Source organism: Ambystoma mexicanum, chromosome 13 (assembly GCF_040938575.1).
Source record: "Ambystoma mexicanum isolate Mex_15411 chromosome 13, UKY_AmexF1_1, whole genome shotgun sequence".
NCBI classification, from domain to species: Eukaryota; Metazoa; Chordata; class Amphibia; order Caudata; family Ambystomatidae; genus Ambystoma; species Ambystoma mexicanum.
In genome coordinates this window covers 657,835,359-657,862,585 of record NC_090938.1, presented here as the reverse complement: position 1 = coordinate 657,862,585, position 27,227 = coordinate 657,835,359, and the positions used below count along the sequence as shown (strand labels likewise).

Here is a 27,227-nt window from a genome sequence, read left to right as displayed (position 1 = left end):
GGGAGACCTCCTCTGTCGTTGGGAAGTGGTGAGTCGGTTCAGCAGGGCTCCACCGGTGGTGTCGTCGTAGCAGGTCGGCTCAGCTTCTCTCTCGTCGGATTTTCAGGTCCTGTGGCGACTTCTGAGGTTCCAGTCCCAAAAGCCCTGCTTTTATGCAAGAAACCCCCATTCATTCAGCCTAGCTGTCAATCAAACATGCTAAGTGGTGAGCCGGCCGGATCACCACTTGGGCCAATCACACAAGAGTGCGACTTGAGTTGCCACGGCAACTCAGTCCAGGGTGCCTAAACCCCCTCCCACACCCCCTGTGGTACCCAGACAGAGTGGCACCACTTTGGAGGGCTTCTGTGTAGAAGCCCGCCAAAAGTGGAACAAAGGGCTCGACCTTTGGTTTGGAGTTACAGAGGCGAACACAAACGCCATTTTAAAACCAAGTTTTGGCAGAAAATACCAACCGGTGAATTAATATTAAATAAATAAACCGGCAGTATGTTAGATGCTATGTTAAAAAAGTATTAGCCTCGAACAATGGGAAAATCCGATAGAGATATATTCGCGGTTGAATATAAAAAGTAGTATCCACTGCCACCATCCAAAACTCGACGAGGGGGGATGGGACAGTGCCCCCTCGAACAACAGACCCAGGGGCAATCAAATTGCCCCTACCAGTACGTCCACAATATGATGGTTTGTACCGGTTCTGTTAGTAATTTGGGAGTAGTAAAGCCAATGGTGACTTTACATGCCCTGGGAGACAGTAGTCAGTCCCAGGGTATGGAGTCTATGTTGGGGGGTCACTATGACACCCCGGTGTTACTGCACGGAGGGTGCGGTGTAACACACATAGAAAAAAACATATGAGACCCTATGGAGAAAAAGACCCCATAGCCCATGAAACACATTAACATTCAAAGGAACACCACAAATCATGTCCAAGAGTGGGAGAAAAAGAGTCTCACTCTTGGCCGGAGAAAAAAACAAACTCCAGAAATCCAGCAAAGCTGCTGGGGGACTCACTAGGTTAGGAAATTCAGCCTAACCAGAGAATTCTCCCTAACAAATACTACAGTTACGATATAGTGGAATCGAGCCAAAATATGCAAGGACTAGACTACAGCACAATAACTCCCCTCCTTACATCGTATATACAGTTCTAAAGTCCAAGCGGAGCAACAGATGCGGAGACCTGTTCAGAGATCATCTTTTCTAGCCAATGAGAAACATTAAGCCAGAAGAGGGTACCTGGAGGTTGCAGCCAAAGGGGAGAAAGGGAAACAAAAGCAAAGCCTTTAAAACAAAAAAAAGTCTTGCGTATTTCTTACGTGCTCGGGGGTTAAAAAAAGGCGCGCATTTATCATGACATCATCACGGCTATCCTCTTTTCATCCCATCTTGTCACTTCTTTTTCACTTTTGCCCCAATCCTTCAGACTAATCAGTACCTAGAAAATCCCAGTGACTCTTCACATAGCACTTAGTTACACTATTGTTTTCAGCGCCACCAAGGCCAGAAGCAGCTTCCCAGCATGCCATGGGTCACAGCCCAACGCCACCCCTTCTTCCGTGTCTCTGCTCCGGGAGGAGTGAGGCTGGCAAGAGTGCTTCACTAGAACACCCCAGCATCGCATTGCAATAGTTGTACACATGTACTAAGGCAGTCGTATTAAAGGTGTGCAGTAACAAAATTTCAGCAAAAATGCTGTGGTTTCACCCGGTAAAGGTGTACCAATTATACCATTTAAAGGCAGCAGCGGTTGCGGGGGTGTCCCCCACACCCCCTTAAATGGTATAATGGTTCCGGGGGTTGCATGGGTGTCCCCCACAATCCATTACATGGATTGTAGTAGCAAAATCACCCCCAATATGCCGAGATTTTTTGTGTAAACTGCCATTTATGCAGAGATTTTAACACATGGAACCGTATTAAACTGGTGGTGCCTGACCTAACGCCGCTATATAATTAACAAGTACATGAGTAGTGGTGCTTGCAGCTTGGTCATGATTCGGCATTGCCCGAACCACTCATCAATGTTTTTTTTCCATCCGCTGATAATGTTTCCTAGCATTGGAAATATCTGAACAGTTTCCCTCCAGCATTCCCATCCTTTCACACCTGTGTGAGAATTAACATAAGCAGTCAGTTTCCTTGATTCAGTATTGGAGATTTGTCGTGGAAAAAAGTGTTGAAGGTTGTCACGAAGGTCACACCTGCACGGGGGACTGACCTGACCTTTCCTCCCTCGCTCATCCTTCACTGTAGCTTCCTCTGCATCTACATGAGCCCACCTGCTGACCTCTAGAGTGTGAGATTGGGGATCCAGAAGATGGACACCCAGTATCATGTGTCTGGGGCATCGGCAGAGACTGTGGGGCTTGACCCCCAGGGGCGTGTGGGCCATAGCTGGTGCTGTTCTGCTGGTGGAGTATGCCCCACATCTGGGGAGATGGCACCTTCAGTTCAGTGGAGACTTCCGGGCTCAGCTTCGCAGTTTTCGAACATTTTTGGCACTGGGGAGTTGAGTCTGCGAGATATGCGCCTGACCATCCTGTCCATTTGCTATATATACCCTATTCCGGACATTTAAGTGATTTTGAATCTGAAGATGAATGATTAGGTTGTCTTTGTTTGTGTAGACGGTGGTCTTGTAACGATTGTAGTGTCTAATCAATGAAAGATGTATCTTTATAAATAACAGGCTTGTTGGGCCTGATTTTCTGGGCCTCACTTCCCTAAGCCAGGTCATGATGCCACTTATTTCCTTTATTTTTCCATTTATTGATTTAGCTGACATACATCAACTTTACAATAATTAAACACCTTAAATAATATAGGAAAGATTAAAAACAAATATAACCACATTTCTTAAAATAAGAATCTTCCTAAAAAGCTGCTCATCGCGAACATAAAATAACATATTTCATTTTCTTAGTTGATTCTACTCAAAAGTAAGATTCATCAACATTTTCTCACACCATCGAAAAATAAGTATCATTCCACTTTTTATCTACAAGACCACCGGTAATTCATTGGATTTCTTTGTCAAACTGCATGATAGCAGAAGCAGATTTGTACATATTACATGCAAAACCCAAATGACTGTCATAATGAATAGAAGAACATTGCCATAGCTCAGCTGTTCAGACTTAATCCTCAAGTTTCAAAGCATTCAAGAATCTAATTGTCCCAAGTCTAAGGGAAGTTATACTTCCACAGAATATTATCTGCCATAACAATTCCGGCGATAAATTCCTATACCTTTTGAACAGGAGTTTTCAGATATTGTATGCGAATTGCAATCAGATTTTTACAATCAATAAATAAAAGATGCAATGTTTCCGGCTGGTCTATGCTTTGGCAAAACCGACATACATTTTCATGTTGTTGAATACATTTTCGTTTGGCTTGAATGTCTTTAGTTAGCCACAAGTGAAATCTTAATTGCATAAAATCTAAGCGATGCGATAAAGAGGGAGCTCTTTGTAGGTAAGGTTCTAACATGCTAAATCTCTTATGTGAGAAGGGATTATTCCTAAAGTCATAGTAGCCATACATTTCTCTTTTGTCTTAATCCAATCTAGTTGAAATACTTTAGTTTTCACCTTAGTCGGATTCTGGATAAGAACATCGAAGGAATGCCCTTTATGTTCTTGTGTCTGGGGCCTCTTGAGGGGTTCCACAGCAAGGCCACTCATGCTACCAAGGGCATCTACTTGACAAAGTTGCCACGTTTAAGCAGTGGCTCCCATTGCTTTACAGGGTGCAGTGCATAGTCGGTTAAAATGCTAAGATCACGCTTCCGCTGCTCTGAAATCCTTACACTGCCGCAAAGTTAAAGGGCGCACTGATACTGAAGTGTTTCTGCAAAGTACTGTGGATAACCGTGCCACCCCCCTCCATTATTTGTCATTTTAATGTGAGGCCCTGCCCTGCAGAACTTTTTAGAATTAGCCCAGTTAGAACATCAAGGATTTGGGCGAGATCTCGCCTACCTCAAGAGATGTGGTTGCGGGACGCATCTGCGCCAACAAATGCCAAGGGTTCACCTAGATCATGGTCCATGCATCTCTTACAGACACTTTTTGATAATTCCTAATCAGTGATATTTGTCTTTTTTTATAGTTTGTGCTTTCATTTATATTGTTGCAGGGCTGTGTGTGAAGGGCTATGTACAATCAATGAAAGGGGAACATGGCTGGGCTGTCATTCTGAATGACTGCCTAAATCTCATCAAGGGCCTGTCTTTTACAAAGGAGTAGAGGCGGTCCTCAGAGCCCAACACATTTTCCACTCCCCGTCTCAAGCGACTTGCCCTTTCCATGGGAAAGCTAATAGTCTAAACTGCCCTGATGCCCCCCTTCTCCTCCCGCCAAAACAGGGAACAAGTAAGGGGAAAAATCTTCCTCTCAGATGTTAATGTGGGAAGCAGGGTTTTGTGGCATTCTCACATAAAGGAGAGTTTCTTGCTTATTCATGGAAGACACCCTCAACGCAGGAGAGCCACAGCCCGCAAGCTCCATGGTTTAAAATCCCTTGCCGACAAGCAACTTGGCCGCTGATTGGCTGAAGAATCTTGGCACATTGCAGAGTCTTATGCTCATTAGTTAAGTATTTTCTCCATATGATTTGGTGGAGCGTTTGCTTCTCATTGGAGAAGCTCTTGTTTTTGCTCTTGTTTTTAGTAACTTACACTTGATAGATTTGCGTTCAAGTTGGTGGAAGATCTCTGCCTGATTTGTTGAGTACCTGCGATGCTTGTGAGCCTCCCCTCCTCTCTATCGGTTTACCATTGCTTTTAAAGTATGAAAGCCAGCACAGACCAGAAAACTGTGAATCCATTGCTTGGAAATCTTTTTTCCACCTTATTGATCCAATTGCCCCCAGCTGCCATGGCAAAGCGCTGACTTTTGCGTCTTGTCTTTTTGTTTTGTTAGAGTGAATCTGGCTCTGGCCTACACAGAGCTGACGGAGGAGCTCAGCAGACTCCGCACCCTGAGCTCGCTGCAGGGCCAAATCTTAAGGACGCTACTTCAGGAGCAGAACGGAAATACGAGTGAGTATTGTGTATGCAGGGCCGTGCTGTCACTAGGGCGAGGTCCAAGATAACTGTGGGGGGGCATTGGTAGTTATTGCTACATGCTAGAGAGGATGAGGTGAAGGAATTGTAAGGTCTCATTGCATAGTGATATAGGAACATGCTGCATTCAGTGCTGTCTGCCGGGTGGGTATTCGGGGACCTGCTCAGATGGTTTGGCTGCTGTGCGTGCTGCCTGCTGGGTTGGTTGTAAGGGACCTGAGCACTGCTTCAGGACCTGCTCAGATGCGTTGGCCGTGCCTGCTGCCTGCTGGGTTGGTTGTAAGGGGCCTGAGTACTGCTTCAGGACATGCTCAGATGCGTTGGCCGTGGCTGCTGCCTGCTGGGTTGGTTGGAAGGGGACTGAGTACTGCTTCAGGACCTGCTTGGATGCTTTGGCCGTGGCTGCTACCTGCTGGGTTGGTTGGAAGGGGACTGAGTACTGCTTCAAGACCTGCTCAGATGCGTTGGCCGTGGCTGCTGCCTGCTGGGTTGGTTGGAAGGGTATGGAGTACTGCTTCAGGACCTGCTCAGATGCTTTGGCTGTGGCTTCTGCCTGCTGGTTTGGTTGGAAGGGGACTGGGGTACTGCTTCAGGACCCGCTCAGATGCGTTGGCCGTGGCTGCTGCCTGCTGGGTTGGTTGGAAGGGGACTGAGTACTGCTTCATGACCTGCTCAGATGCGTTGGCCGTGGCTCCTTCCTGCTGGGTTGGTTGGAAGGGGACTGAGTACTGCTTCAAGACCTGCTCGGATGCTTTGGCCGTGGCTGCTGCCTGCTGGGTTGGTTGGAAGGGGACTGAGTACTTCATAAGGACCTGCTCGGATACTCTGGCCGTGGCTGGGGCCTGCTGGGTTGGTTGGAAGGGGACTGAGTACTGCTTCAGGACCTGCTCGGATGCTTTGGCCGTGGCTGCTGCCTGCTGGGTTGGTTGGAAGGGGACTGAGTACTGCTTAAGGACCTGCTCAGATGCGTTGGCCGTGGCTACTGGGTTGGTTGGAAGGGGACTGAGTACTGCTTAAGGACCTGCTCTGATACTCCGGCCGTGGCTGGTGCCTGCTGGGTTGGTTGGAAGGGGACTGGGGTACTGCTTCAGGACCCGCTCAGATGCGTTGGCCGTGGCTGCTGCCTGCTGGGTTGGTTGGAAGGGGACTGAGTACTGCTTCAGGACCTGCTCGGATGCTTTGGCCGTGGCTGCTGCCTGCTGGGTGGGTTGGAAGGGGACTGAGTACTTCATAAGGACCTGCTCGGATACTCTGGCCGTGGCTGGGGCCTGCTGGGTTGGTTGGAAGGGGACTGAGTACTGCTTCAGGACCTGCTCGGATGCTTTGGCCGTGGCTGCTGCCTGCTGGGTTGGTTGGAAGGGGACTGAGTACTGCTTAAGGACCTGCTCAGATGCGTTGGCCGTGGCTACTGGGTTGGTTGGAAGGGGACTGAGTACTGCTTAAGGACCTGCTCCGATACTCCGGCCGTGGCTGGTGCCTGCTGGGTTGGTTGGAAGGGGACTGAGTACTGCTTCAGGACCTGCTCAGATGAGTTGGCCGTGGCTGCTGCCTGCTGGGTTGCTTGGAATGGGACTGAGTACTGCTTCAGGACCTGTTCGGATGCTTTGGTCGTGGCTGCTGCCTGCTGCGTTGGTTGGAAGGGGACTGAGTACTGCTTAAGGACCTGCTCGGATACTTTGGCCGTGGCTGCTGCCTGCTGGGTTGGTTGGAAGGGGACTGAGTACTGCTTCAAAACCTGCTCGGATGCTTTGGCCGTGGCTGCTGCCTGCTGGGTTGGTTGGAAGGGGACTGAGTACTGCTTCAGGACCTGCTCGGATGCTTTGGCCGTGGCTGCTGCCTGCCGGGTTGGTTGGAAGGGGACTGAGTACTGCTTCAGGACCTGCTCGGATGCTTTGGCCGTGGCTGCTGCCTGCCGGGTCGGTTGGAAGGGGACTGCGTACTGCTTCAGAACCTGCTCGGATGCTTTGGCCGTGGCTGCTGCCTGCCGGGTCGGTTGGAAGAGGACTGAGTACTGCTTCAGGACCTGCTCGGATGCTTTGGCCGTGGCTGCTGCCTGCCGGGTTGGTTGGAAGGGAACTGAGTACTGCTTCATGATAGGATAAGTGGTGCCCCAGCCTCTGGGGTGGGATGGGTGGTATCCCGCACTGAAGGCTGTCTGCAGGGTGAGACAGGAGAAGCCCTGCAGTAAATAATGCATGCAGGCTAGTATGTGAGGCAACTCCCCCATTGCTGCCTCTTTCATGGGTTATCAGACCACCTGCAAGGCTGCCTCATCAGTGAGTGCTGCATGCCTACTGTGATGAGAGGGGTTTTGAGGATGGGTGCTGTCTTCAGGGTTAGATGGGATGGGGCCCTACAGTGAATGGTGTCCAGGGTGGGGCCCGCAAGGTGTTGAATGCAAAGTTGCATAGAAGGTGTGCATCAGTCAATGCTGCCTGTATTGTAGAACGGGACAGTGCTTGCTGGGAGTCCTGCCTGCAGGAATGTGTAGGTAGAAGGGGCGGCGCGTTGGGATGCCTCAGTGTGTGCTTCATGCTGGGCAGGGCGCATGGAAATGAGCAGCCATATTCTGGTTTCCCCAGCAGGGTTGGATGAAAGATGGCCTGAAGGCAGGCTCTGGCAAGATTGCTGCTTGCAGGGGGAAATTGGAAGGAAGCTTCAGTGAGTTTTGCATATAGCCTGCGATGGAAGTTGGGAGTGTACCTGCAGTGAATGCTGCAGGGAGGACAAGACAACGTGAAGGTGGAGTGTAAGGCTCAGGGAGTAAGGATGTACCTGCTGAAGGGGAAGTGGAACCTCAGAACCAGGCCATTCATTGGTGGTAGTGGGGTGGTTACAGTATCACTTATTCCTCACTTGAATGGTCGGGTGATTGCCAGATTATCCATCAACATCCCAAGCATTGCCTTCAAATCCCTGAGGGTGTCCTTTCAGAAACAAAATGCAGCAAAACATCTCTAGCCTTTACTTACGGACTGTTCTTCTGGCTAGATGGATCCTGACACAGGGTTCTTGGCAGCATGTCATGCTATCTCACAAATCCTCCAACATAGAGTAACCCGTGTTGAAAGGGCGTTGCCAGCTGCATAGGTGCATCTGTGCCAGATGTATTCTGTATTATGCATTTTGTAAATAAGGCAGTGATACATCACTGGCAGAGTCTCCACCACAGGGCTAGGATTGGCTGTGTGTGGGGTGGGGGAATATAGCAGGAGGTAACGTTTCCTTCAAATAACCTGTCGTTCCGCTGCCCTTGCGCAGTGGTTGTTGCTGCACACCTTTTTGTTTCTAAATGGTTCTGTTCTGTTTCCTTTTAGGCCAGAGGCATTCTCCTGCACTGCAGCGCCACTCCCCAGGGGCACAGCGGCTGTCTCCAGCACCGCAGTGCCAGTCTCCTGCCCAGCAAAGGCGGTCTCCTGGGCCACAGTCTCCTGCACAGCAGCGGAGATCTCCAGTGCCACAGTGCCAGTCTCCCGCCCAGCAACGCAGGTCTCCAGCGCCCCAGTGCCAGTCCCCTATCCAGCAGCGCAGGTCTCCAGCCCCACTGTGCCATTCACCGGTCATGCTACGTGGCTCTCCCTCATCCTTCTGCCAGTCACCCACCCTCCAGCACCGGTCTGCGGGTGGCATCGACCGGAGCATCATAGAGCTTGGCTACTCCAAGCCGTCGACTCACCACATCAAGGCCAGTTTTCAGGGCCGACGTAGCTATTCAGAGGTGGCAGATGCAGGCCGGTACCAGCAAACCCACTCCTTGTGGCTGAGCCCTGATGCCCCGAGTCTACCAAAGCACCCCTCCTACAACGAAGTTTACATCGAAAGCCTGAGCGGCCCTCCAAGCCCTAGAGAACTCTTTGAAGAAAACCTGCCCTTTGACAAGCAGTCCTCTGATGACGATGATTGGACGGGCCCAAGCCCCCCCAGCCCTGATGGGGGAGCAATCCGATGTGCCTCGTTTTGTGCCGGCTTCCCAATTCCCAATCACCGGATAGCAGATTCCTACTCCAGAGCAGAGCATGCGCAGTCCTGGCCGTCCATCAATGTGAGTGTATGGCTACAAGCAACTGGTTACTTAGGATTTAAGCCTAGAGTCTTATAGTTGAAGAGCTGGGTGGCTTTTATGTAAGGATTTGTCTGAGCCGGCAGTTTGGGTGGGATTGGCTGGTACATTGAAGTCCAAGTGCTTGTGAGCTGAGGCAGTGACAGTCTCTGATCTGCTGTGATGATAGTTTGGCATTGGAGACTTTTCCAGTGGTGTCTTGCAGGTGTGTGATTATTTTGTGATTGGATGGGTTAGTCGGTGAAGTCTTTGTCCGTTGTTGTGCCTTTGTTGTCTTGTTGTTCGTGTCGCCCAGTGGGTTCTCGAGCCGGAATAAACCCCTACCTAAGGACCCCATGGATCTTGCCAGGTCAGTCAATGGAGGCTCCACGAGGGGGACAAACTGAGGTTGGATGAGGTCAGCAGATGGTATTGGTAGAATAGAATGTTTTCCCACCTGTCTTAAGGTGTAGCGGTTTCCTTCATACTTTTTTGTAGTTTGCTACAACTTTGTGGCACATTAATTGGTTCTTGACCAAATGAATCCCCAATAGAGAGAGAGATCCTAGTGCAGGAGGATGAAGAGGATGGCGAGGTTGAAGCACACAGAATCGGATGTGTCTCCCGACACTCAAAGCGGAATCTGTCCATTGTCAAGATGCTCGTTGTATCACATACAGACGGCAACACTGCCCTCTTTGTAAATCTTCCAGTGCCTTACAACCCCCTGAAATTAGTTATACCCGCAGCCGCCCGGCTCATCATAGGTTTCTGCAATTGTGAGCAGGCCTCCCCCACCTTGTTCACGCGCCACTTGCTCTCAGATGTAGCCTGCATTCTCCTTGCAACTGGATGCGTTGTGCGCATAGATTGCTCCCATAAAAAGAACTGTTCAACGTTCCATATCAGTAGGTCTTCACTTCACCTGAAGCCAAGACTTGAAAGGATTGGAAAGGCCTAGGTGCTAGGAAGAAAAGAACCGCAGACCTGTATCCTCAGCCCCACGCTACCAGGATACCAGGACATGGCACCCCCTCCCCCTTTCAGTCAGACCTGTGGTAGCCCTAGAGGGAAATGTAAGACTCTCCTCTGCAAGCGACATCCCATAGACTTCCCATTCATTGCTGCTCACTGAAGGAACCAATATATGTGAAACTCTAAAGATCTCACACTTAAAACATATATTCTGAATAACCACGAGTGAAATGCTTTCACCCCTCCCTTTGACTCTGCTCCTCATGTAAATAATCTCTGAAGCCTGTTCCTCCTACACCTCTACAAGTATGTTGTTTGATTCTTAGCCAGGCTGTATGTATAGCTCGGTGTTGCCTCCCAAGTCTAGATTAATGCTTGGAAAATACCACTAATAAATTTAAATAAATCCTGGCTGTCAGTGCCACCATTAACAATTTATGAGCCTGGATCCTTTTGTCTGCGCCCCTCATGCCCCCAGTATTTTAAATAAATGACTTACTGGACCCTTATTATTACTCGTCAAAGCACACATTTGTATTAACATTAAGCGAGATTATCTCTAGTACTTTGAGGGAGCGGCGATTGGCCTAGAGTAGTGTTCCATTCAGAAGGACTGAAAGGTGTTCGCCTACAGAACCCCAAGTCTGTCCCCACATTAAGTATCTTGACAGGCCATTATATGGCCTTCTCTGTCACCCTCTACTAACTAGTGTCCTGAGCCCTCCTTCTGACAAACTGGAAAGCTGCAAAGCAAAGCCATCAGCATGAGTGCAAGGGCCTAGCCCAGCTGCAAGACAAAAAAACACAGTGTAAGCTCAGTGCCTCTATTTAAATTGTCCAAAATCAGTAAATGCGTGAATAGAGACCACTGTTAACACTCACAGTCTACATAAATAGCAGTAAACAAGGAAGAATTAAGAAATGACACAAATGTGAATATGAGATGGCCTTGCTTTGAGAAAGGCACATGAAGTGCTGAAACACGGGTAATCGAAAGTGCTTTTTCTCCTCTGGGAGATATAACCAATTGTCAACGACACATAAAAACTTTGCAACAAAGACATAGGTGTAGCACAGTTATTATGTGAAAGTAACACATTTTTGCATTTAAAAGCGGAGGTGGGCAATTGGTTCTTCCGAATCCTTTCACATACACGCGACACAGATACATACGGAAAAAAAAAAGAACAAACTCTTAGTACTAAGTAAATACTAAGCTTGCCCATTGGATGCAAGCAAGCTCGTGCTCTGCACTGTATCTTATCTGGCTCCATCATCAAACCCTGGTGGCCTTTGCGGGTTCTCTATGGCAACACCATCCTGCTTTCGGATTCTGGAGTTGACAAAACAGAAATAAACAAGGCCATGTAACATAAAAAAGGTGTACTTTCTTTGAATATGTATAGGTCATTTAAGTGCTACCCTCTCACCAGCCACAGGACCCAATTCTGTCTGCACAGGCCTTTTTTTTTTAGCAGGATGCTGTTCCTATTTTCCTTTATGAAGGAGCGCTGTTAATATCCCTACCAAACAGTTAGTTTAATCATAAAATGTTTGTGTTGTGAGAATTTCAGGAATACAAATGTAAACTAAATGTTGAGTGGTTCAACACGGCACGTTACCTTTTCATAATCTTTACAATCAATACAGTGCAGCAATTATCCTTCCACTTTTCAAGAATCGAACATTCCGATAATATAAAGCAAAGGAGTCCATCCCAAGTGGCTGGCCCTCAGGGTTGCTCTACTTGTAAATCTATCGGAGCCGGTTCATATAACCAATTGAGCGTGAAAAGCGAGGAGTACTTTACAGTATAATGAAGTCTGAAGTTGGATGTGTGTCAATTTGGTAACCTGCGAGTAAGGCCAACCTCAACCGTTTCCCTAACCCAGGAGTGTACAACCTTTAAATTGCCAGTCTTTGGCAAAAACGGCCACCAGTCTTAGCCAGCATCATCAGTTCTGAGGGTTCATGGAAATCATAGTCCAAACAACTGAAAAGCCCCAGGTTTCAGACCACTCCCCCAATCCGATAAAACAGTAACTCTTTCTCATAGTGTCAGGGTACTACTTAAAATAGTACTTGACTGGCTGTAAATATGAAAATGCTTGCCATGCTGTATCAGAAACCCACGCCACCCCAGCTTCTTCGTCCCATGGCACAGCACTTTCAGGGACCATTTCAAAAAGGCACTGAATCGATTGGTGGCACACATATTTGCTGTATTAGCCCTGTGGTTATAAGCAAAATCAGGCTTAGACAGAAAGCTAGTTCATTTATTTTGCTAATTAATAGCATATATTTAACACTAGTTAAGGATCGTATTGGTTTTTTTCAACTGCCCTTCAGATTGAAGATGAAAATCTGAAAATGAAGTTCATTATCAACAATTGACCGAAGTATTTCTAAATAATTGTATTCCATAATCACTGAAGGAATCCCTTGTAATCAAAAGATTTCTTGAGAAAGCACCCATGGCAAGGCCAAAGGAACTGCATTTAATGCTTGAAAATAAGCCATTTCCAAAACCAAATAATGTACTCCCTCTGAACGTAGACGTTTAATCAAATCATTTTGTGAATCATGATTTCAAATGTGCGTGTTTTTGCTTCCTGTCTTTGTGTGAGGTGCTTATCCCTAAAGTCTCTTGAGTTTTGGCCGCTCCCTTTTTCTTGCTTTAATGCAGTTCTTTTTCTTTTCCACCCAAAAAAACCATGACTGCTTTTTGACTCCCTGTAACCTTGAAAAGATTTTAAACACCCATTTGTTCATTTTTTTAACAATTCACCACCCATTATTCTCTTTGTCTTAATGTATACGTGTGTTTACTTTCATTTTCACTAAAGTTACTTGTTACTGCTAAAGGTTTTGCTAAAAGTACTTGTAGACACGGACCGTTTCAAAATAAATATTCCACACAGACCTGTTATAATTCCTCATGTACTTTTGAACATGTTATTTGAATAAATCAGGACATCAATAAGGTTAAGCATGAAAAAATACCATAGACACCAAAGGCGATATTATGAACGTATCTTTGATAGGGAGCCCACAGGAACACAAACACATTGCTTTGTATTCCAACAACCCTAAAGGATCCTTTAACCCATTTTCAACTCCTCTCCTTCCCTAATCTGTAGCCCATTCCGTGCTTCGTAGGTATGTTGCTCCTGGTAACTGATGCATTATCAGAAGCTGGTGAATATATTTCACGGCAACGTGGTTCAGTCCCATGCAGTCTATGCAAGGAAGCATATCAGGAGCTTTTTCAAAAATGAAAAATGGTGGCGTGCCTTTGGAGAATGAAGAAGTCACGATAAGCCACTTTAGCAAACATTCTCCAATGTTATTTCTTCGAGGTATCTTGCTCGCTCCACTGGGTTTCGTGGATAATAACTCGATCTGGAATCTGATCCAGTACATGGACAATTCTAAGATTACATTGGAAGACATGTGCCTCTTTAGTACAGACTGCTTGCCTGAACTCCCAGTACTCCTCTGGGATGTCTACATCGGTTGCTGAAATGTTCAGCGCCTCATTCATGAGCTCTAGATTGTCCCCACCTGTCTCTGCTCCTGCAGTTCATTTAATACACGTGTGTCGTTTGCACTAATCTGCCCAGGCCCTATGTTTAGAACTCTGCTGCCTCCGGATTAATGCTTGGCAAATACAAGCAACAGAATACAAGACATACTAGTTGGGATTACTACAACTAATATTCTGCTAATGTTATTTGAGCCTGGATTCTTAGGAATGTGTTACTTAAAATACATTTACAAGACATTATGAACGGGCCTCTTATTAACAATCATCAAAGCACACATCCAAACAATACGATCGGTTATTTATAACACGCTTAATACCCAGAGGTTTCTAAGCACAGACCCGAGGATTGCACCTGTGTTGCTCTGTGTCGTCTTGCTTCCAAGGCGAGCATGTTGCCCCGGAGCTATCCTCTCGGAACAATAAGGGAGAATACCCGTAGCTCTTGTACAGAGTTAATGGGGCATACCTCCGCGGCAAAGAAACACAGGAGATCAAAGCCTTGATCTGTGTAGACGTTTACTGGAGTCGGAGTCGTTGTCACAAATAATGGGTCTGCTGCTCGGCTACAAGCTTTTCCTTGACAGAACCATTGGACCAAGAAAACAAGCCATGGGCATCTTGGGTGCATGATACTCAACATTGATCTAATATGGCTTCATCATTGGAGCTGGTGCCCAATGGGGGTCCCTGAGGGCATCATGATCCAGCGTGCCAGTTCTGGAGTTGATCAACCAGAAATAAGCAGGGTCCAGAAATGTGAAAAAAAGGAACCCTCTTGAAATTTATCAGCCCTTTGTGTCCTGTCTCCTCAACAACTCCGGACTCCATTTCTGTGCACAAAGGGATTTACTAGCTGGTAGCTCCTATGTCGTTTACTCCAATGCTCGTAACTTTATTAACCACGGGAATATTCTTGCAAGACATTTGCATCTAATCGCAGCTCTAGTCTTATGATATGCTGTGCCCTCTAATCTTGCCTCAGTGCATCACATCAGAGAGTAAAAAAACAGACTACCAAATTGTCACCATTATTCCAAACGGACAGACACCTCAACTTCCCTTGTCTTTACGTTGACCAAATTGCTGAGCCATTATACAGCCTAAGTAGTCAAGTGACAGTAGCCACTACTTGTGGTTTCTCCCAAGCACCCTGTCAATGCTTCCTTAAACAGCAATCTGTGTGGCATCTGTACTGGTAATATATGCTTCTTATTCTGTGCAATGAGCAGTGGAGATAACGATATCTCTGGAGCCCTGCCTAATTCCTACCGACTGTGGAGATAACAATATCTCTGGAGCCCTGCCTAATTCCTACCGACTGTGGAGATAACGATATCTCTGGAGCCCTGCCTAATTCCTACCGACTGTGGAGATAACGATATCTCTGGAGCCCTGCCTAATTCCTACCGACTGTGGAGATAACGATATCTCTGGAGCCCTGCCTAATTTCTACCGACTGTGGCTTTACCCGGATGCAAGCATCCTCTCACAAACCAAATTCTGAATCCGCCAATGAAGGATCCATACTTATATTCGGTTTCCTTTTATCGCATGTATATGCGGGGGAGACCCCCTGAATCCTCCATACTCCCCGTACCTAATTAATTACCCTTACCCACCACCACATATAATTGCGACGATATCCAGAAAAAAGCCTGGCCTTTTTGCATTCTATTTTTTTGCACCAGCAGTACACGAGTGATACCGCGAGAAGATCTTGCCTTTCTATAGAATGCAACTTGTATGCAGATAGTTCAACAAAGGTAGTAGGCGCCCCTCTCTCGGAAGAACAAAGCATGATAACCTGTTCAGTGGTTGTTAACCACATTGAGAGTTCGCAGCCATCTGCGTTTTGCTCACTGTACCTTTCACGGATGGGAAATATCTATTTGCATATCAGTCTTTGTCCCGCCCACATGGGCAGTCCAGCACCGAAATGCTATGGCAATTCCTCTCTGAACAAGAGTACCAACAGCAACCCCATACACGTGTTTCAGCCTTGTTGGGCATCATCAGTGAGGTGAAGCTGGGCCTCTCTAAGCACAGTGAGCAGGGAGTCCACGTCTGGTTGCCCCCAGGTAACCTAGGGTGACCAACCCCAAGTTCCTTCAAATAATTCAACAAAGGTAGCAGGCGCCCCTCTCTCGGAAGAACAAAGCATGATAACCTGTTCAGTGGTTGTTAACCACATTGAGAGTTCGCAGCCAACTGCTTTCTGCTCATTGTACCTTTCACAGATGGGAAATACCCATTTGCATATCAGTCTTTGTCCCGCCCACATGGGCAGGCCAGCACCGAAATGCTATGGCAATTCCTCTCTGAACAAGAGTACCAACAGCAACCCCATACACGTGTTTCAGCCTTGTTGGGCAACATCAGTGATGTGAAGCTGAGCCTCTCTAAGCACAGTGAGCAGGGAGTCCACGTCTGGTTGCCCCCAGGTAACCTTGGGTGACCAACCCCAAGTTCCTTCAAATAATTCAACAAAGGTAGCAGGCGCCCCTCTCTCGGAAGAACAAAGCATGATAACCTGTTCAGTGGTTGTTAACCACATTGAGAGTTCGCAGCCAACTGCTTTTTTCAAGGAACCTGGGATTGGTAACCCTAGGTCTCCTGGGGGCAACCAGACGTGGTCTCCCTCTCACTGTGCTTAGAGAGGTATCAGCTTCACCTCACTGATGATCCCCAACAAAGGTGAAACCGTGTATGGGGTTGCTGGTGGTACTCTCGTTCAGGTTGGAATTGCCACTGCATTTCGGTGCTGGACTGCCCCTGGGCAGGACAAAGACTGATATGCAAATGGATATTTCCCATCTGTGAAAGGCACAGTGAGAAAAAGCAGTGGCTGTGAACTCTCAATGTGGGAAAAAACCACAGAACAGGTTATCATGCCATGTTCTATGGAGAGAGGGGCGCCCACTACCTTTGCAAACCTTGTATGCAGATAGGACTGGTGATCACATTGATTTTAAGGTTGAGCAAGAACATGGCTGCCTCTTTAGCACTGTATTAATATTTACAAAGTCATTGTCAACATCGACATTTCACCCAAGGCCCAGCTGACGCAGATCTGTATACATTTGGGAAGAAGTTACCAACCGTAATTTGGGCAATTCACAGTCCTAAGAATAAAAGTAATATTGCAGTTCGTGTGATGTTCGCGTTTTGCCAAGTTTACGTTGGTAAATGAGTAGCCTTGGTAAAACTTCGGGCAGGCTGGGCAGAGCGCCATAATCATTGCATCACACCATTCTGTTCAAGAGGTTGTCGAAGGGCAAACACGTGTGTGAACAGGGGTGTGGTTGGCGGATGTCAGGGACAAGTGGGATCAAATATTTCAAAAAACAATGAATTATATCTGTTTGTCGGTAACAACAAATTGGCACCTCCATAGTTATACTAAAATCCTAGTGCAGAACACAATCCAAGCTTCAAATAATGGCTGCCCTGCTTGGTCACGGGCATTCATGTCATTACGGCACACGTGTTGGCGTCCTGAATGCTGTTCAGATTTGGGTGCAGTGATTCACCAGATGTTTGGATGGCACTGCTCTTGGGTTAATGTGATGCACCATATTTCGGATTGGGGCTGAGGTTTTGTTGGTGCGACAATCCAGAGATTCAGATCGTGCGGAGAGTTGGTTTAGCCAACCAGATGTTGGGTGCTGCTGAGATTAGGGTGGCAGGATGAGCCTGTGGTTCGGGTCATGGGTGTGGTTTGCTGTGACATGGCAGATGTTAGTACTGAATATTAACGAGTCGGTTGGCTGATTCACTATGGCATTGATACTGACTAAAGATGGTGTCTTGCCCGCTTCACTTCTCCTTTTCTCTCCCCTATGCAGTTGCTGATGGAGACAGTCGATTCAGACATCCGCAGCTGCCCACTCTGCCAGGTCGCCTTCCCTATGGGATACCCAGATGACGCCTTGATTAAGCATATTGATTCCCACCTGGAGAATAGTAAAATCTGAGACTCTGTCCCCTTGCCTTCCACACCAGACAAGCCCCCTCTGGATGCTGCATGACCGTCTTGAGCGCCGCTGCTCTTCAAATACCTCTAGTCTTCAGTAGCTACGGGACGGCAGAAAGGGAGACGGCCTGGTCCATTGTCTTCCCTTTCCACCCTCCTCCTTTTTGTAACTTGTTCTTCTTTGTAAACATAGTGTCTGAGCGTTCGAGGAACATGTGTAAACCGATGCCGATGTGGGCCCCCAATGAGAAGAGTGGCATGGACCAGCAGTGATACCGTAAGGACATTACTGAAAGTTGGCTTGATACTTGAACTGCACCCACTTTGTAGCGGGACGCAGTGTTCCTTTTACCAGGTGTCTCTTCTCTGTCTTAGACGGTGGTGTCCTCTATTACCTCAGCTGTCCAGGCTGGCTGTCCATTGCTGATGTCTAAGTGGCCTACATCCAAAGGCATGTGTGCTGCAACGCTTCAACCACTGCACACATGTGTCTCCTGCGCCGGGGAGCGCAGAGGATCGCGCATGGTGAAGACCTTCTTGATGATGTGTGCAATCAGGTGTTCCACTGTCTGGAGCACTACAGACTTTCACTTGCAGCAGGTTGCGGAATATCGACACACTAAAATGGCACTGCCGCAATGCATACAATGACACTTCCTGTCATGCTGCTGAACCTTCCAATCCCAGGAAAGAGCCATACCATGGGCATCTTGCAACACATGATACGGTGGGACAGGGGGGACATGTGCCTCTGAGAATGTATTTACCCCAACACATGTCCCTCCTACGGACCACGGCCCCATAACCTACAGATCTGAAGTATTTAACGGCCTCAAATCTCCAATTCCCCTTCTTTTTTCTTCTCTTCAGGGCTCACCCCACCTCCACTCCTGGGTCGATGTGCACCGAGGATGTGAGGGGTAGGGTGGGTGTTGCTTTGCACCCACAGCTGCTATCCTGCAAGGGGACTAATCCTTATGTACAGTCACACGTCGAACATGTGGTCCCTGCCCTGCGTGTTTACGATGCACGTTCACCGCTTGCAGAACACAAAAGTGTATGTGTCACACGGGTGAAGTGTCTTTAGTACATGTAGTGTCTGCACCGCATGGGGAATATATATATATATATACACACCAGTGGCCTGGTTAGGTGGGCCAGTGAACTACACTGCTTACTGTGTCTGGGACCGAAGTGATATACTCACCGAGCTATCACGAAGCTGTTGCTATTGCTAGAACATGGTGACAAAATGCTTAAATGTCGAAAGCACTGGGCAGTCTTGTGTTTGTAAGAATTATCCCAAGTCTTTCCGTTTTTTTCTTGCTCGCCAACTCAGATCCGGCCCCTATCCGCATTGTTTGGGAATCGGTACCTTCTTGTTTGGTGATGAACTTGAAATGAGGATAGGTCACCTGCTTGCAGTCTGCATTCTCACAGAACACCATTGCAGTTCAAAATATTCACTGTCTACGTGGGGAAATCTGAGTAGCTACGCCATGGTTAGGCGGGTGTGGATACGGGAAGTTCTCCCTATCGTTGGGCGCAGGATTGCGTCCGGAAGCTGGGTTGTGTAGGGAAGCTTTGACCAAATCTGGTAGGGTAAGTAAGAACCTAGCACTACTCTTGCCACGTTTGGAAAGCTTCCATACCTCTCTGTTCTTAAGCTCCTGCTATGTGGCAGAAGTTGTGCTCTTCTCTTTTTTTACGGTTGGTGGTAATATAAATTCCAAAATATATATAGATTGCACTGCAGTCTTCAGTGATCCCTCGCATACGGCACCCCGCATACTAATGGCTCAGCACTGACCACATGGTGCAGTAATACGTGATCTGGGACGGGTTCGCCAGAAATATGCTAATCAGTTGGATTAGCATTGACATTTCCCAACATTCCATTCTGTCTCTAAGTTAAAGAGTGTTCTCCAATGCTTGGTAACGAGAGAGAGAGAGAGATAGAGAGAGAGAGAGAGAGAGAGAGAGAGATGGATGCCATTTTGTGTTGGACTCCAAGAAAGAAGTGGATGGCTGGGGTGTAAGAGCTGCCTCTAATCACAACTGTAGTTTTGCACGTTTTCTCCCTATCTCCCAGTCACTGCCTTGTCCTCAATCCTCACTCCTGATACACTTCCACTCCCCCCTTTATGCAAATACTTAGCCCTTTCCTGCACTGCTGGATGCACTTTGTCATGGATCACCGACTTCCAGATCCTGCTTGAGTGTGAGGGAGAAGAGGACACTGGGGGTTTCCCGAGTCCAGTCCCAAAAGGTGTGCTGACCCGTCAAGTGTTTACCGCTGAACAAGCCTCCATTTTAGAGCCTCTGTGCCTGTCCACTGACACCTGGGAGGGGTGGGGGGACCTCTAGACCCACATACTTCGCGAGAAGGGCCTCCCCATCTGAAATCTCAATCCTGCGCTGACTCCTTTTATTTGTTGCTGTTTTCTTAGGTGTTCACATGCAAGCCAGTCGAAAGGGATTGAGGTGGGCAGGAAGTATTTAAACAGGCACATATAGCGTGGAGCTTTTGTACTTTCAATATTTGTATTGAATATTTTTTCAGGAGTACAATTACCCGAATGCCCTTTCCAGTGGAATCGAAATGACTATGCCAATAGAAAAAGCACTTTAATTCTGAAGCATATGTAACTCTGAAAGATACTTCCAAGCAATGGTGTGTGTGCATGTATAAGGGATTTATAAAGCATGGCCCTGGCTGGGAAACAACAGTGTGCTGTACATAGGGGACACGTACATGGGGTTCCAAGTAGGTTGCAGGGGAAGCAGAGGAGCTGGGATGCGTAGGGTGAGGTGGGAGCTTTGGAGAGGGAGAAGTAAGGTTAAGTGGAGCCATCAGCGATTTGTGAAATGTTCTTTGAAGAGTAGGATCTTCATGTCCTTCTTGAAGTGTAAAATGAAGGGGTGAACTCTCATCTGCGTTGGTAACTTGTGCCAGAAACAGGATACATTCCAGGAAAAGGTGTGTTGTTTCCTAATTTCCAGTCGGGCAATGCTGTGGCTTCTTGTTGAGCTCTGACCACCAGAGCTGATCCATGTTTCATCCAGGTAGAGTGGTATTTTGGTTGTAACGGCTTTGTAAGTGATGCAGGTTGTCTTGAACATGATGCATACCTGAAGGGGTAGTCTGTGAAGCTCCTTGAAGATGGAGGTGTTGTGGTGAAATTGATTTATCCTTCGATCTGTGATGAGGTGTGCTGCAGTGTGCTGGACAGCTTTCATGGGGGGCCAAGGCAGCATGTGGGACTCATGCGCATATAGGGTTGTGCTTTCCAAACAGGGCGGGGTGAAATGCAGCATAGATTTAAGATGGTTGTGGGCCCTTCCAAAGTTGTTATCCTCATAGTCCTTTCCCTTTTACATGCAGACCCTTAGAAGGCAACTTGGTACAATACAAGCACGTTTTATAGCAGGCCTGGGAACCTAAACTGGACCACATCTGTCCCCTCATTAGTGTGTCTATTTTGCAGCCTCCACTTGCGTCATCTTTTTGTAGTGAATCATCGATATGGCAGGTTGTCAAACTGAAGCTTGGACCCTTAGTTCTGGTAGTGACTTCTGCAATTTCGCAAGCTCTAGCCTTCTATGATGGGTTGCATGTAGTCTCGGTTTGCTCAACATGAACAATGACTGCTCTTTCATTCCTTGACATTCACTCAGGATAAATTGCGTTAGGGTTTCTGATTGTAAAAGATTTGGGGACCTGCAGATTTTTGTAGTTGCTTTCTGAATTTAAGGTAGCCCATTATTACCTCCAGGCGCACCAATCTTCAGGTCCTTCCAGACAGTGCACTGGTGGTTAATTTATCACACACAGCATATCCGTCTGCCACCTATCTGATGTTTCAGCTCAGTCTGGAATGAGTCATTTGTCCTAGATAAGGAGGTCCTATAGGTTCTGAGTCAGGCACAACATTTCTAATGTCACTGTCTGTATCAGTAGAAGCCAATTTAAAGACTTCAGGGTGTGTGTCATGTGGACAGACTATTTTAAGCCTCTGTCTTTTCTGCCTTCCAATTTGTGGACTTGTTGAAGCTGTTTTTGTTGTTTCTTTGTGGGGAGGTCTTTGTGGGGAGGTGGGGGAGCGAAGTATACATTAGACTCAATCTTTTTTAGAGGAACTCCATGCTCTGGTCGCACATGCTTGTCTATGGAGGTGAAGGTAATAAGAATTTCCAAATGTATTCAAGCCTATTCAAAACACTGGGTGGTTCATGAGCTAGGGCACCAAAAGCCCAAAATACTATCACATGCTGAAGGTGCATGAGGGGAGGTTTGCCTCCTGACCTGAAGCCATGTCTGTGACCAGATATCGGCACCATTGGGTTCCATGGCAACAACGGGTGCTAAAGGTACCAGGAGTTTGGAGCATCCATCCAATGCTGAAACGCGATGGGGAATAGCAATTGTAGGGTCCATTATACGTTGAAGTTGACTGGAGAGAGTAACTGGATTCCCTGAAGTTAGGAAATCCACATTATAAAGTTAGCAAATCCATACACTAAATATTTCATTGTGCCTTGAAGATGCCTGGTTATAGACGCAATGGACACTAAACTTGGGAACTCCACATGATAAGGATTTTGTTGCGCCTTTCTGGTGGCTGGGGATAGCCACTCTAAAGCCGAGCCTAGCATCATGTGTTGGGCGAATGGGTAAGAGCTATATACCCGCAAGGGAAGACGTTTCGCCCCTTGATTTAACTTAGTACACTAAACAGTCCATTATGTCTTGAAAGCAAGTGGGGATAAGACCTTGATTCTAAATGTTCCATCATGTCTTGACAATGACTTGGTATAAGAGGCGTAGACTTAATGTTTCACAGTGTCCTACCGGGTAGTGGGAATAGGCGATGTAGACTATGTGTTCCCTTTTCTCCTGATAATGACTGAATATAAGAGATGTAGACGATAAATTGAAGTGTCCTACCGGTGAGTGGGAATAGGAGATATAGACTATATGCTCCCTTTTCTCCTGACAATGAATGAATATAAGAGATGTAGACGATACATTGTTCCATCGTGTCCTGACAGTGACTGGTTATGAGAGATGTAAACTGTAAATGTTCCATCGTGTCTTTTAGGTGACAGAGATACAATTTGATCCTAGATAGAAACTCTAAACGGAACATTTGCCATTGGTTCATAATATTGCTTTGGTTAAGAACTATAAACCAAACACTGTCTGTCTTGCTTTGAAGGTGACTAAAGATGGAAGCTATATCCTCTAGATGTATATTCTATCTAGAAGATGGACTAGGGCATTACACCAGGCACAAAACCTAAGAGCAATTGACTGGTGGGAATGTCTCTGCACCACACTCTACTGGGTAAATTAGCCCATATATGGTCTGCCCAAAGAGATATATTTTGGTCCCAGAAGCAGGGCTATGTCAAGCTCTATAGAGGAAGTTGTTGGAAATGGCAGCTGAGAGGCTAGGTTGCTCTTCCAGGTCGTCTAGCAAGGTAAAGTCCTATTATGTGACTGCGGTGCAGGTATCTTGTGCAGCATTCCCAGCCATGTTTAATGATATGATATTGGTGGCAGGGATGCATGGGTGGATGGACATACGCTGCTGTTCATTGATAGTCGCTTAGAGAATGACTGGATAGGAAGCTGCTACTTTACTGAACTTGGGAGATCTGAGCCTGAATGAACATTGAAATACTACACCCTGCAAGAAACCTTTCCCAATTAGTTGGAAAAGAGGGAGGATGTCCATGCTGCTTTCCCTTGCAACGTCATTTCACATTATTCTGCTTTGCTGATTGGTTTGGTTCAGTGGCACATTAAGGGGTGCATTGCTAATGCTGGTTTTCTGTGGACGCCTTAACAGCCTAGAGGGCAATGTGTGGTTTTGCTGTGAAATTTGGATGGCCCTTTTATTGGGGAGAAATTGTGTGCTTTGTTCATATCCTGACTGCCAAATTCCGGATCCCTGAACTCTAGAAAGGACTATAGGTTCCAAGCATGGAGCCTTTTAGAAGCCCACCTTTGCAGACTCTTGATTTGCATAGTGTATTTTGACACCATAGGGTGGGGGGGGGTCATTACCTATTTATCTTTTCAGGAACACTAGCTGTGAGGATCTGTGACCCAACCACTGAGTGGGAAGACCACCCAGCAAGTGTTCTTAACCTAGTTTTAGGCTTCCATCGAGTGTGCTCCTTCAGCTTGTGTTTGCCCGAGTCCTGACATTAAAGGAGTACCCTCACCCCAACTTTGCAACTGTAGACCCTCAGATTTGGAAACCTTAGATTATGAACGTTGTAATGCCCTAGCCTCAACATAACATTCATAGACCCCAAACCTAGCAACTCTAGACCGTAATACCCCCCTCTGCAGTGAAGGTGTGAATCTAGGAGGCCAGCCCAGTGTTGACAAGACCATATGAGACCTAAGGCCTAGCATTTCCCTCCTGTCCTAAAAAAGAACAGTCTTGGCGACAATTGTTTTCTTAAATCCGGAGCAAACAGTAATGTCCTCTGGACCCTAAAGATCATAGCCTAAACTCAACAAACCTTTAGAGTGTGTCATGTGTGTCTGGCACCCAGAAGTATCGACCTTAGAGACCAATGGCTCCCTAATCACAATAAAAGTTGCAGTTTTAACAGTGCCCCTTGAGAGGGGGGGGCTTAATTTCTGTCTTATGCCGTTTGACTGCGAGCCTCCTATAGCCATCACAACCCTGATTTACCTGGACCTTCATATGTAGCTCATATTCTGCACTTTCTTATAACTGTGCTTGCTGTGTCATGTGTATGTTACAAGGTCTGTTTCTGCCGGTTGCTGAGCAGCCCTGACTCTGCCGATTGTTTCTTGGACAATGGGGATTGTTTCTTGGCTGCTTTGGCCTGACTTTTGGACATCGAGCAGGATGAATGGGGTTTAGGGTTCGAAAGCCACAGCCATGCCCAAGCACTGGGATATTCGGCATCCTACTTAGAGAATGTCACTGACACTGCCCTATCTCCTCCATCTGCCCCATCTTCTCGCCTAGTGCGATACCTCCTCTCTGATATCTACCTCAGGGCCTCAAAAAAAGCAGAGAAGGAACAAACAGATTGTGTGCAGTAAACACTTGAAAAAGGGGAAGCTCGGCTACTCTTCCACAACCAAAAGACATGCAAATCGGATGCCTTGTGGAGGTGGTGGAGCTTAGCAGAGACTGTGTGAAAGGCTACTGCCGGCAGTCAGTCGATTTGCCAGAGACATTTGAAAATCCAGACCAAAAAAAAGCCTCCTGTAAACCTGCTTCTTACCGGGAAAATTGTGTGAGGAGTCTGGTAGCATCTTTCAGGCCCAGCTCTGCTACTACTTTGTAGATGCCCCTAATGTTATGAAGGCATCTCTACAGAAGGCAGGGTGGTTCCTACTTTGTATAAATTACAGTGTCCCATCACTGTTCTTGATCAATCCCAGAATGCATGTTACTATCCTCCAGCCTCTCCCCTATGTATAAAGTCATTCTATTTCCCCAATCAGTCAGTAGCATATAATCTCTGCAAAAAGAATGTGCACTTGCATAGAGATCCACGTTTATTCTGCTCATCTCTTCCTAGGTTCCTTTACCCATTTTGTTTGTCCTCACTATTTTGTTAATCCACATCATTGCGATGTTTGCATGATCTGCATTTGAATAGCCTCTTTGTGTAACGGGGTGAAACCTGGTCTGTAACAGAAGCAGCATTCTTTTGAATTGTTTTAACAACCTTTGTTGATGTGTGAGGGCTCTTGTAGGATCTCCAGGTATTATCAACAGTTAGTTAATACATGGAAGACATATCAAAAGGAGCTGTGCCTGCTTCATCGCTGCTTGCTTAGCGTCCTGGGAATGTTCATGGCTGCTAAATGACTCATTCCTTTCTTAAGTCACAGGGGGCAGTGGGCGCATAATGCCTGTTCCTCAAGTGTCTGCACTCATTCGTTCAGCCACACCTAAAGTCATGGCTTCTTAGGGGAGGCTGATGCTGGCAAGGTCACCCGTTTCTCGTAATCCTGGAGAAGTCTGTGTCTGCTCCATTATCCTCTGTTCCAGCGGGACATACTGACAGAGACCATGCATGCTATGGCAGTGGTCGACTGGCTATATGAGGAAGTCTGTGCTTGCTATGTCAATGGGTGCTTGGCAACTTGCAGACCCGATGTCCATATGCTGTTATAGCACAGTGTGCTTGGCATCTCGTAAGTAGATTCACGGTACTATGGTCAGAGGGGCAGATTGTCAACCAACCACTACCCTATTTTTAAATGCTGCCCTCAATCCCACAAAGTTCAGTACTTCTTTTTTGGGTTAAATGGTGTGGGGAGGAGTTCATGTCTTCCCATCGTGCTCCAGTGGCCGCGATCTGTACCTGTCTTCCCTGTAGCCCCCGTCTCTCCCCAGCTCAGTAATGGTGCGGCATCTCCTTAGGGGAATTTTGTACCACTGTGTTCATGTTTTCTTTGGCGAGATCCAGTGTTTTATGGCCACATTCAGTCCAAATAAAAAGGAAATAACCAAATGCTTCATTGGCTTGGCCTGTAGTTCCTTGAGTCGTGGATCACTTTGTGACAGCCCCGGGCATTGTCTAGGGGCAGATGGCCAAACGCTAACATCTAAGACAGTCACTGGTGCCCAGATCGCCAGTGGGTGGCAGGAGTTAGAGGCTACTCCATGTAAAGGTCAGCATGTGTATATGGGGCGACATCAGTCACAGTGTATGTGTGCATCCTCCAGGGGCCAGGCTCAGCTGTTTGAAGATGTGGAGACCTCTTCCACTGAGCTGTTTATACTCGATCGCAAAAGCGAAGGCACTGGAATTGTACAGGTAAGAAGTACTCGGTATTCCACGGGGAAGTGCCAGTTAAAAGGGCATGGAAATACCACCCAAAGGAGGTGTCCAAGAATGAACGCCCACTTGGTACTGAGAAACTTTGTGAACACCCAGCCCTTCTGAAACATTGGAAATGACAATGTCAAGGTTACTATCAACACACACCAACACCTTTAACTCACACTGCACCACAAGTGCACAAGGCTCATTGTATCGATTATAACAATCTAAGCAACCTAATATTTAAAGCGAGTATTCTGAGGTAGTTGTGTAGTGTGTGTTAAGGTTTAATTTGTAGTGTGGTGTGTTTATCGGATTTACATATTCACAGAGGAGATGATGTATTATCACTGGGAACCTGTGTCATGTTGCAGCTTGCAGTTAAACCAGGGGTGTGTCATGGTGCAGCTTGTGATTAAACCGGTGCAGCTTGTGATTAAACCAAGGGCATGTGTCATGGTGCAGCTTTCGATTAAACCTGGGGTGTGTGTCATGGTGCAGCTTGCAGTTAAACCAGGGGCGTGTGTCATGGTGCAGCTTGAAATTAAACCAGGGTTGTGTGTCATGGTGCAGCTTGCAGTTAAACCAGGGACGTGTGTCATGGTGCAGCTTGCAGTTAAACCAGGGTTCTGTGTCATGGTGCAGCTTGCAGTTAAACCAGGGGTGTGTGTCATGGTGCAGCTTGCGATTAAACCAGGGGCGTGTGTCATGGTGCAGCTTTCGGTTAAACCAGGGGTGTGTGGCATGGTGCAGCTTGCAGTTAAACCAGGGGCGTGTCATGGTG

General features: G+C 47.0%; 1 protein-coding gene across 2 annotated transcripts in view; it reads left to right on the top strand.

Moving 5' to 3' along the window:
- Window positions 1–26,884, top strand: part of TBKBP1 (TBK1 binding protein 1) — a 348,794-nt gene extending 321,910 nt beyond the window's left edge. For both annotated transcript variants that reach the window (XM_069634656.1, XM_069634657.1), the window contains exons 8-10: window positions 4,932–5,050; window positions 8,392–9,116; window positions 17,481–26,884. In XM_069634656.1, coding sequence (XP_069490757.1) covers window positions 4,932–5,050; window positions 8,392–9,116; window positions 17,481–17,609 — 973 coding nt within the window. In that variant the 3' untranslated portion in view covers window positions 17,610–26,884. The remainder of the gene's footprint in view (window positions 1–4,931; window positions 5,051–8,391; window positions 9,117–17,480) is intronic.
- The last annotated feature ends 343 nt before the right edge of the window (window positions 26,885–27,227 follow it).